At 46.0% G+C, this 12,242-nt stretch overlaps 1 protein-coding gene across 3 annotated transcripts in view; it reads right to left on the reverse strand.

The window, feature by feature from the left end:
• MYO1H (myosin IH) overlaps positions 1-12,242 on the reverse strand; it is a 78,167-nt gene that overhangs the window by 43,205 nt on the left and 22,720 nt on the right. For 2 of the 3 annotated variants that reach the window (XM_081836498.1, XM_081836499.1), the window contains exons 2-4: positions 2,477-2,638; positions 1,704-1,819; positions 367-565 (exon numbers count right to left, since the gene is read on the reverse strand). In XM_081836498.1, coding sequence (XP_081692624.1) covers positions 367-565; positions 1,704-1,819; positions 2,477-2,638 — 477 coding nt within the window. Of the gene's footprint in view, positions 1-366; positions 566-1,703; positions 1,820-2,476; positions 2,639-4,711; positions 4,948-12,242 lie in introns of those variants that run through there. The other variant, XM_081836500.1, reaches the window with a different exon arrangement.

A 12,242-nucleotide genomic window follows, 5' to 3' on the forward strand; every position in this document is an offset into this window, starting at 1 on the left:
TATCTTGTAATAGATATGTTTTATATTGTTTTTATTCTATTAAGAATTCAGTTACTTTTTGATGATTATCTTTTATATGATTTTAACTTATATTTTAGCTGTATTTTTAAAATTTGTGTAAGGGAAAAGCCTGGATAATAATAATAATAATAATAATAATAATAATAATAATGTAATTTGTATCATGCATTTTACTGTTTATGTAAACCTCCTAGAGAACTCTGCTGGGTAGGCAGCGGACAAAATCTTGCTGCTCTCGCCTCTGATGTGGGAGCATTTCCTGGGTGCATTTCCTGGGTGCATTTCCTGGGTGCATTTCCTGGGTGCATTTCCTGGGTGCATTTCCTGGGTGCATTTCCTGCTTACCTCCAGAACAGGGTTGGAGAGTAGGAGCCTGTCTCGGACGACCTGCAGTTGCTCTGTGGTAGGGCAGGTCATGGCAAAATACTGAAGGATCTTCTTGGAGGCTTCTGTTTTCCCAGCACCGCTCTCCCCCGAAATCAGGATAAAGTGATTGTTGTACTCTGTACACATGACCCGGTAGGCATTGTCGGCTATGGCATAACTGGAAAAGGACCAAACCCACACACTGGTCACAGTGACAGCCTTCTCAGAGTTAAGTAAAACAATGCCAGGCACCTTCAGAAGCTAGAAGGTTTCAAAGCATCCTTCATCACTTAGGCAGATGGATTCTATTTTTATTTTTAAAATTACATTTATATTCCACCTTTCCTCCAAGGATCTCAAGGTGGCATACACAGTTCTCCTTTTCATTTTATCATCACAACAACCCTGTGAGGCGGGTTAGGCTGAGAGATGCCAGTGACTGGCCCAAGAACACCCAGGGAGCATCATGGCTGAACTGGGATTTGACCCCTGGTCTCCCAGGTCAGAGTTCAGTGCTCTAACCACAACACCATACTGGCTGAATCAGTCTATCACCAGCCAATTGCACATGTATTAGTAAGTCCTTTCTGTTCAATTTCCTCATTAATTTTACAGACACATTAAAAATGTATAAAAATCTGTATTTAGATTCATACTTAAACTCTTTCTTTCAAATGTAATCCTAAAATGCACACTTTTTAAAACATACATTTTGGTACATTTTTGAGACAATAGTTTAAATGGCAAGATTTGGAGAAGTGTGAAATCTGAAGGTTAATTACCAGTGCTATTGTTCTAGGGGAAAATGGTGCTGGAACGCACCATGAGTGCCTCTTTGGCAAAGGCTGGGTGAAAGCCCTGACAATAACATTCCATTTCACTTATTAGTCTGGGAGCTGCAAATTTGGTGCTGCTACTTAAAAATGTGGATAAAGTAAAATTCTCCTCCAGCCACATTTTACACAACAATTTCCTTTCCTTCCCCCCCCCCCCAATATTCTGCATTGTTATTTCCCAACAGCTCTATTAACTATGTTTCTGGAGTCAACCCTGTGTGATGCTAGTTACTCCCTTACAGTGGTAGCATTTTTTTTATGCCAGGTATTTAAAAACGAGTCTTTTGTTACACTGTCCACAAATTAGCGTAAACTTTTTGGAAGGTGCAACAGGCTCCACATCTACTTAACTACAAGCAGTAACTCAGAAACATAGCAATATAAGGATTTTGCCATTTAAAATCTAATTTGGTTCTTTAAAATCTGGGTGGGAGGAGACTTGCGCAAGCAGACACCTAAGAAAGTTGGCAACGTGCTTACATGTGTGGTGGCAGCTCAAAGAAGTTCACCCCTTTGTATTGCTCCATCTGCTTCACCGTGTAGATGCCCAGCTCTTTGTAGGGATTCACAGACACCAGGAGAGTGCCAATGTACGTCTGAGGGGTAAGGAACAAACGCTACAAATAAGGACCCAAACAGCCACAGGCATGAGGGGGTCTGTCCATTGCAGGTTATCTCCATTTCTCAGTTTTCCAGCCTTAAGTGCAAGCTCTCCACTTTTACACACCATTTTGCAACGCAATTGTTTGTGTGCAATTTTGCCTAATTCATATACATTTTTGTAAAGCAACATTTTGTAAAGAGTACATCCTGGTATGTCCCGCCACCGAGGCCCATCAACAGGCATGAGGGAAGAGCACGTGGGAAATAAAACAAACAATGGTTTGTCTGAATGCCTTTGGAACAAGGCATGGTCAGAGAAACAAATTATGGCTTTGTGTTATGCTCAAGCCAGGCAAAAGCCAGGAAGGGGCAGAGCACACGCAGAAGGTCCAAGGCCCACGGCCCTGCCATCGTGGCCCATAGCCACTGCTAGCCTTGTCCTCCATGAATTGGTCTGATCCTCTTTTGAAGCTACCCCAGGAGGCCCAACACTCCTGTTCTAGTTCCACATTTCCTCTCCACATCTGGAAGAGGCACCAATCTAACAGAACAGCAGGCATCCCATAATAACCACCCATCACCACCCCTTTCTTCATAAGACAGCTCATGACCAACTGGAGCATCCCTAAAGCAGCTCAGAGTGCAATTACATAGATGAGGTTCTCCTGATATCGCTTGCGAAGGTTGTCCAAGAAGGCATTTTCACTCGTGTGAGAATCCAAAAGGACGAAATCTTGAATCCCAACTCTGTCCCGGGCCACGAGAGCCCCTTCCATGTTCAGCTTGTAGGGCTTCCTCCACGCTGCTTCGATCTGCAAGGGGCAAGGGTGGGGGGCATTGAATCAAGGGTAGCTAGAACAGCAGAATTTCTCCAAGAGAATTTGGGTACAAGTACAAAGCAACTTCCGGCAGGGCATCTTTGACACCACCTGCTAGTTTTCAGAGATGGAAGAGAACCGATGAGTTCACATACAGCCCAGAGCACCAGCGTAGGAGAATGGTTAGAGTGCTGGACTAGGACCCCAAGAGACCAGGGTTCAAATCCCTCCCTCAGCCATGAAGTCCGCCGGGTGACCTTGGGGGGCCAGCCAATGCCTGTCAGCCTCACCTACCTCACAGGGTTGCTGCAATGATAAAATGGGGAGGGGAGAAACAATGCACACCACCTTGAGCTCTGGTGGCACGGGAGGTGGAACACAAATGTAACAAATAAATAATAAATAAATTTCTTACATGCCAACCCCTTTTTCAAGGACTCTGGACAATATAGGTATATATAAAATTACTATTTATATATTTACCACGTTTCTATCCCACTTTCCTTTCCACGACCAAGTTGGGATCAGAACCCTGATCTCCCCGGTCTTAGTCCAACACTCTCATGGCTGCATCCCGCTGTCTCTCACGTTTGCCAGCAAAAACTTGACTTCATAAAGGACTATGGTACATTTGTTAGTAGCCACAACATACTTTTTTACCTCATTTTAATTTTTGCTGCTGTCCCTCTAGAAATAATTTGACACAATCATCCCATTATACTTTTATTTGGATGCCAGCCAGGCTTGTGAATTATCCTGGAAGCAGCCTTGTGTCTTCCAGAAACTAGCATTTGCTTGACCTGCAAAGCTGCACAAAGACAACTTTTTTATTTTCTTTTATGGTTTCCAAAATTCATTTAGAGTCTGCATTGAGAAGAAAACACAATGTTTCTTCCCAAGGGTGCAAAATTTGGGAGTGATGACAATTTTTCTAACTGGAGCAAGATTAATAAATTGTAAACCCTTTGGAAAAGCAATGAAACAAAATCCATCCGATTCAGCCTATTTACTCACTTCTTTGCACTTAAAACTACAATAATCAGAACTAGAGAAAAACCTTCTTTTTGCAAAGTTCTCCTGCCTCATGCATACTACAAGCAACAAGGAAGTTTTTCCTAATGTTTAATCAAAATCTCCTTTCTTGTCATTTGAATCTGTTGGAATCTCAGTCTCCTCTTCTCTTCTATGCACACTTTTCATCAGTCTCCCTTAATTGCTAAGAAACGATTTGGAATTTGGAACAAGGCCACCAGCAAGATGTCTGCAAGGCAGAATCAGTATTACCATCGCACTGCAGTTTAAACCAAAAGTAGCACGGAGCGCACCAGAGTCCCCGCAGCTGTCAATTTGGAGACTGCCGGGAAGCAATTGGTTCCCCTCTTAATCGTCATTCTGCCCACTGAAACACTATTTTGCACCTCGAGGTACTACTTAAAACAAAAACAAAAAGTGATCTCACAAAAACCCTGGCGTCTGCCACTGCCTTGGTCCAAGGCTAACCATTTGTAAATATTCTGGTTTGTAGCTCATTTTCTTGGCCGCTTTGCAGCTTAATAGTTTCACAGCAGTATTTGGCCAGGATTCCTCGCTTCCACTGCCACTTGCTTGATGGCAGGCTTCTCCAGCCTGGCTCCCCTCTGGCTGTTTTGGGCCAACTAGGACTTATGGGAGTTGTAGTCCAAGCAGCACAAGGTTGGGAAGGCTGTCCTAAGACACTACTGTCCTCTTAAGGTAATTCAGGAATCCAACTGAGTTCTCCACAAGTTGAACAGATGTGCTCTGCCAAAGGAGAGAGGCGGTGGTGGTGGTGATGAGGATCAGGGCCCCCAGATCATTTGCACGGAGCCCTGGAACTCCTGCCCCCCAAAATACACTTTTAAAGATTTGCTTGCAGGTCTGCCAAAATTTGCCCCATGCAGATTCATGGGCACTTGACATTTTTAATGGGAATTTCAGACACAGGCTGTGCCACAAGTCGTTTAAGGATCTAGCTGGGCACAGCTGTGCTCCAGGGGGCATCTGCTTGGATGAGCCGCCAGGGCTTCAGCTTCCCCCACGTTCCCTTACCTGGCAGGCCTCGGCTCCGTCCTGCGATTCTCCTCTGCCTGTTCCACAACGCAGCCCTTTCTAAAGTGAGCCAGCTGGACTTTAAACATATTGTTGCAATCTCTACCCTGTCTGGGGATGCTGTTCCGCCAATGGGAACTCATGGCCATGGTTGGGAAGGCAGTGAATTGGACAGGGCGTCTTTCTGTGCAAGGTTTTTATCGGAGCTTGCTGGCCACCACAGTCATGAGCTGAGCAAAATATATTTTTCATCACCTTGGAGGAGAGAGAGAGAGAGAGAGAGAGAGAGAGAGAGAGAGATTCCGAGTGGCTCTGAGAAACAGATCTTGCTCATCTGCACCTGCAGCAGAGAAAGGCTTGCTGAACAGATCACAGGGACATGGCCAGCCTTTTCAGGCGCTGCAAAGACTCTTTCATAGGTTCCAGAAAGCTAATTCAGCCCTGAACACACACCTAGGAAGTTATCTGTCAAGCAGGGATGGGGGTGGGGGAAGAAATCCATTCAATTCACATTTTACCTAATTTACACTTCCCAAACCAGTAAGCGAACTGGGACACAGCCATCTATCAAAATCTGCCTTTCTCCAAATTTTTTAATGCTGTTCTTTGGCCAAAAAGTGTGCAAAGATATGTGTAAACTGGTGAAAATTCCTTGCAAAAAATACATATATTGGGATAAATGTATACAAAAAATCATATTTCTTTTCATGCAGATTATTTTTTCAAAAGGTCACAGATGCAGAAATGTAGCCAGCTGAATTTAAGGTTGGAAACTGAGAAACTGAAAGAAAGCAGATATTGACAGATTCACCTGGCTCTACTGTCGGGGAGACTGCTGTCTAAGTGACAGAATTTGGGGCTGCTTTACATGCACCCCATCGTGACAGGCCATTTGCTCAATTTATCTGCGAAGCAGTTTGGGAGTCTGCTGCTGCTGCTGCTGCTGCTGCTTTTCACTTTTGCTTGGCTGAGCCCACCTTGCATGCTCATGTAGTAGCTCCTCCTCGCCCTCAAAATCTCACCCACAAGCACACCCTGCGAAGACAACAGCATCCTGCAGGTGCCTTCCCCACATGCTAAGCCCCACCTGCATGGGGAAGGGCCTGCAGCAGACTTCCCCATGCAGGTGGGGCCCAGAAGCCAGCAGGGCCAACTTTCAGAGATGATGGGAGTTGTAGTCCAAAATATCCAGAAGGCAATAGAAAGCCCATGTGCTCCCAGTCCTCATGGGGACGCTGTGCCACCCACCCTCCTGCTTTCCTGCATCTCGTGCCGCCTTTTCCCGCAGAGAAACTATGAGCAGAGCATCACAGAACTGCAGAGCTGGAAGGAACCCCAAGGGCCAACCCCCTGCAGTGGAGGAATCGCAGCTCAGGAATCCCTGGCAGATGGTCGTCCAACCTCTGTTTAAACACCTCCAACAAAGAAGAGTCCACCACCTTCCCAGGGAGTCTGCTTCATTGTCAAACAGCCCCTCCTGTCAGAAAGCTCTACCCAACAGCAGACTGGAATGTTCACTAACTCACTGGCCCTTCCAAAAACTTCACTCTCTGCCTTCCTAAATCTACTGCGTGAATACTCTCCAGGGCTGCTTCCCAGGGCTTCCGGTGAAGCAAGACTGCACCTGTTCTTGCATGCAGAAGGTCCCAGGTTCAATCCCCAAAGAGAGCCCAGCCAGAAGCCCTGGAGAGCTACTGCCAGCCAGTGCAGGCAGTACTGAACTGGGTGGTCTAATGGACTGACTCGCTAGAAGGCAGCTTCCTTTGTTCCTATGCTGACACAGCCTGGGGTGGGGGTGGAGAGAGGAACACAAAATAAGTGCCTCTGACCATGTGCAGAGTTGCTCTCTCCACTGTACAACTCTCTCAATCCTGCGCACATCTAGGGTTAGAACAGCCAAGGCTTCTCATTCGACATTGTGGCAGCTTCAGCCTTTCCCCTTTTCCTCCTAGGAAATAACTGCTTCTTTCCCAAAGGTCCCAGGCCTGCCTGACCAGGAAGCTCGGCCAGCCCCTCTCAAGGGGCACAGACAGTATGAAGACCAACACACTGCTCTGCACCAGATACAGAAAGAACGCCTTACCTTCTCTGAGACCAGAGAGAGAAAGGAGTGAGTGGCCTTTGAAATCCCAGGAGCTGCCTACTGGATCAGATTTCTCTCACCTATTTCTTTTCACAAAATTACCCCTCGGGCAAATTGCTTCCCTTCCTGCCATCCTTGGACTGCCACAGCTGCATAAGGAAGTGCTCAGTTTCCACTGAAACATTTCCACTGACTGCAGTTAGAAGCCAACCCATTAAGGGCAGGGGGCGGGGGGGGGGGAGATTCTCATCATTTTCTCTGCCACCCACAGTAGCACTGTCTCAAGGACCGCTGCCTTCCTGCAGCCAGGGATCCTGGCTCAAGCGTCTCATGGAGGCCATTTCAAGCAGGCACCAGAAATGCCTGCTCAAGGAAAACACCTGCCCCAAGTTGCTCGATACTGAAAGGACCCAGGGTGCAGGGCTCCTGTGACACAAATCTGTATATGCTAAATTATATTACATTAACAACAAACAATAATAATTATGTTACCCAGCCTTCACCAGCAGGCCCCAGGCTGGGTTACACCAACTCAACATTCAGAATTCAAAGCAGTTAAAGCATATTGGATTTGCAATAATATTTGGGTCCTGAAAACACACATAGAATCATAGAATTGTAGAGTTAGAAGGGACCCCAACGGTCATCTAGACCAACCCCCTGCAACACAGGAAACTCAGCTAAAGCATCCATTATAAATGGCCATCCAATCTCTGCTTAAAAACCTCCAAGGAAGGAGTGCTGAAGAGGTACATCTTCAACATTTGCCCAAAGCTGTTCAGTGAAAAAGGCAGGTGCACCTCTGTGTAGAGGGACCTCCACAGCTGAAGGGCTGCCACAGAGAAGGCCCTGCTCTGGGCTGCCACCACCCCAAGCCTCTGATAACCTACGCATTTCAGGTGTTTGAGGCCTGCAATGTTTGTAGGGTTGCCATATTTTGAACAGCAAAAAAAGAGGACATATTTGCCGACTTCTACTTTTAGCTATGGATCACTATGACAACTCTCATTTTACATACCCATGAAAAAGAGGATGTGTCCTGAAAAAAAAGGACATAGGACAACCCTAGCTAGGGCTTTGAACACTAATGTGAGCATCTTGAATTGGGCCTTTAAAAACAAAACAAAACTGGCAGCCACAGTTTTAGAACAGAGGTCATATGTTATCTAAAGCCAAACCAGCTAGTAATTTTGGAGAAGCTGGAGTTTCTCAGCTGTCTTCAAGCACAGCCCCACATAGACCACAGCGCACACATGGCAATAATACAATCTGGAAGTTGCCAGAGCACGGAGTGCTGTAGCCAAGTCATCTACCTATCTACGGCCTTTGAAATCCCTGCACTGGGCAAATTAAGATGGCAGAGGGCTCACCAACCCTTCATTTTGCAATGCACTCAGCTGCCCTATGAGCAAAATATAAGAAAAAAATCTTTGGGTGGCAGGAGCGGGAAGGCAGGAGATCCAATTATTAATGCCCTAAAACCATGAGTTGCACATCAGCAGAAATCCAACAGGTTAAACTCCCACAACCATCACTGCATCTAAAATTCCTGCCTGCAGAACTCCTTATTCACCTCCCTCCTCTAACAGGGCTGAGCTGCTTTTCCCAGCTGAACAGCAAGAGGAAATTCAACAAGCTAAGCATCCTGAGCCCCCTGTTGGATTTTGGCCCAACAAGGCACCTGTTGTTGTTGTTTTTTTTAAAAAAAACAAACATGTCTGAGGAGAAGAGGGTGCTCTGGTTACAGAAATGACAAGTGACTTCTTCCCATTTTCAGAAGACGTACGTCCTGTTTTCTCCCACAAGAGGTCACCCTAAAACCTTTTTTTAAATTAAATCCTTAACCGTCCCTCTGCTGATCACAACACAAAGTGGGCAGAAAGTTTATTAATTTGTCTTATCAATTGATTTAATTCATTCTTACTTGATGGATTTATATTCTGCCTGAGGTGAGTGCATAAAATACAGACACATGATAACAGAAGCTGATAAAGATATTTTTTTAAGTCCAGTGTAAGCAACATAAAAAAGAAGAAAAAGTTAAGATACTGAATTTAAGCACCTGAGTAAATTTTAGAGCCACTTGTTTGTCTAAACTCTGGCCAGCTCTATTAAGATTTGTCTCTATTGGGCTGCGTTTCCAAGCAATGCCCTCAGCTGTGCTGGACGAGCAACTAGATCCCATATGCAGATAGCGAGACTCTGTATTTGTGGGCAAGTGCATGTAGAAGACATTCACCGTTATTTGTGACATGGCCCACTATACACAGAACCTAGGAGGCACTTTCTGAATCCCCTGTTTGTTCCAAGAAAGCAGTCTCTCCTTGGCAGAGACGTTCTAGGCTGCTGAGTCCTCTTTGGGTTGGTGGCAAGAAAATTCCAGGAGGAGGAAGTGGAGAAAATTGCAGTGACTTGTAAGGGAGATTCAGAGGTCTAAACAGAAATGCATGCAGTCCTTTAGGTGCCCCAATTGCAGCCTTGCTTATGTCTTAGGCAGAGTCACAAACACACTCTTTCTGACAGGGTTTGTATGGTTTTGTCATGGCCTCTCTGGCTAGTACAATATTATCTTATTTACTTACTTCCTAGAAGATGAGCCAGTCAGCAGCTGCTGCATCTTGAACCGGATTATTATTTTTTTAGAGAACCTTGTCCTCAAGTGCAGCCCGACATACCAACAGATTGCAGTAGTCAAACCTGGAGGTGACTAGGGCCTGTATAATTCTGGGCAGGCTACTTCTGCCTAGCTAGATCCTACCCTTTCCGACAGGCTCTGGACAAACAACAGCCATCAAGCGTTTGCAGAGTTCACCTGCTTTTGGGAAGGTAGTCTTCTTGCAAATACAGTGGTACCTCGGGTTATACACGCTTCAGGTTACAGACTCTGCTAACCCAGAAATAGTACCTCGGGTTAAGAACTTTGTTTCAGGATGAGAACAGAAATCGTGCGGCGGCGGCGCGGCGGCAGCAGGAGGCTCCATTAGCTAAAGTGGTATCTCAGGTTAAGAACAGTTTCAGGATAAGAACGGACCTCCAGAACGAATTAAGTTCTTAACCTGGGGTACCACTGTATGTTTCTTATCCCTGCGCTGCGGTGCACAGCTTTCTTTGACCCAGGCCTCTCCACAGCACAGCACCAGTGCTGAGCTCAGTACAGGACCAAGCCATACGTGACACAGAAGCACTGAAACAGAAGAAGAGTTCTGCTGAGTCAGTCTGCTGAGTCCTCTAGTCCAGCCTCCTTTTCTCACAGTGGCCAACCAGATGCCCCCATGGGAAACCTGCAAGCTGAGCACAAGAGCAACTCTCCCCTTCTGTGGTTTCCAGCAGCTCCTATTCAGAAGCACTTCTGGCTCTGACCAAGCATGTGCAGAGTGCCACTCTCTCGCCACCAAGGAAGGGCAGCCAAGCACTTAGGATTACAGAAATGGAGACAACACTGATCAAGCATAGGGATGGGGAGAAATTCACTTCCTTTCACATTTAAAGGCTAGCCTGCCTCTGAAATATGAAAACTGAAACACAGCCATCCTTCACTATTTGCACTTCTACAAATTCTGCAGTGCAGTTCTCTGGCCACGTAAAGTGTACAAAAATGCAGGCATTGGGGTAAAATGTGCATTATAATGCATCTATTAGTGAAAGCAACATACACAAATGTCTTAGGGAAGATTGCTTTGTTCAAACGTGTGCTGGGCTAAACTGCAAATTTAAAGTTTGCATTGAAATACTGATGAATGTTGTGAGCCCCTCCATCTTATGCCCAGGCTCTATATAGGTGTAAATAAAACAGTACACCCTGAAGGCCTCGGCTGACCCTCATTCCAAGGAAACTGAACCTGGCAAAGCGCAGTGCCCCCTGCTTGGAGGGAGGGGTAAATACAGAACAAAGTAGAAGTGGTACTTAGAATCATAGAATTGTAAAGTAGGAAGGGACCCCCAAGGGTCATCTAGTCCAACCCCCTGCAATGCAGGGATCTTTTCTGCATTACAATCACAAACATTAAATAAAATATTCTAACATAAAATAAAATACATACTGGTGAACAATTAAGAGTCTGACCTGGCATAAAGCAGCTTCTGGCACACTTCTCCTCTGTGAAACTGTCTATCCCTCCTTGAAAACCAACCAGTCAATTGGCAATTGTTGACATGTAGATCTGGTATTGCTGAATTCCCCAAGGAGCCCTGCCTTGCCTTGCCCAGGATCCCATTTCCTGCAGAGCCGTCCCTCTCGTTGGGCAGAGAGTGGCAGTGCCGATCTCAGGAGACAGCTGCCGAAGGATGTGGGGCAGAGCAAGGGTCCAGCTGGCATCTCATGAGCTAGCCTGCTGTCATTGGCCACGGGGGAGGAGGAGGCTGTCCAACCATCAGCATGGAAATATGCATCAACTTCCAGCCTGGATGGTTTGCTGAGTGTGGAGTGGGGTTGCCATCTTGTCCTTTGCCTCAAGTGGCAAAATAGATTGCACCAGTCCCATGCAGTGACCATTCAGACACCTCTGGAAAGCTCAGAGGCAGGGCAGGGCAGGGCGGCAACCTCCATCCCACCTGTCCCCCCCAGCCTGTAGGGCACAAAAGGTAAACTGCTTCTGAGGATGGAGATTTCCTTTAGGTTTAGAGCAGTTCACAGGCTTCTCTTTCTCCATGAACTTAACTTTTTTCAAAAGCCACATAAAGCCTTTGCCACATCTTGTGGGACTGAATTATATAATCAAATTATTTCCACTAGGTCAAAATATAAAGGGCAGAGGGACACCTGCTGCCCTGGAACCAGCTGCTCCTTAAAGGTAAAAGGACCCCTGACCATTAGCTCCAGTCATGACCAACTCTGGGGTGGCGGCGCTCATCTCGCTTTCTTGGCTGAGGGAGCCGGTGTACAGCTTCTGGGTCATGTGGCCAGCATGACTAAGCCGCTTCTGGCAAACCAGAGCAACACACGGAAATGCCATTTACCTTCCCGCCGGAGCAGTACCTATTTATCTACTTGCACCATGACATGCTTTCGAACTCAGCTGCCCCTTAGCAACCAGCAAAACACCCCCAGAACGCCACAGGAAGTGGGGATGGTCACTCCTGTGGTGCATGCACAGAATATCATTTATAAAGGGAAACCATTCCAGGTTCTTTTTAAGAAAATCTACCACATCTGTAAGCTTACTAATCTCACTGAAAAGCCAGCATTAAATATAAATGTGGTGACCAGCTGTCTGCTTGGGAAAAAGACAAAACTTGGCAGACACCCCTGTCCAGTTTTTTAAAGATGATATAATAATGTTCTAAACTTGATTATACCCACAGCAAAACATTTACATGGCAATATCTTCCAGAGAACAGAAAATGCAAGCTTTTAAGGTTAATCATCATCGGCATGAGGGGGACAGGATTATTCCACGGTTCCTTGTCAATAGACAAATCCTTGCCTGTAACTTTGGCACAGCAGCCTTA

Source organism: Podarcis erhardii (assembly GCF_964252035.2).
Source record: "Podarcis erhardii genome assembly, chromosome: 13".
Taxonomy (NCBI): Eukaryota; Metazoa; Chordata; class Lepidosauria; order Squamata; family Lacertidae; genus Podarcis; species Podarcis erhardii.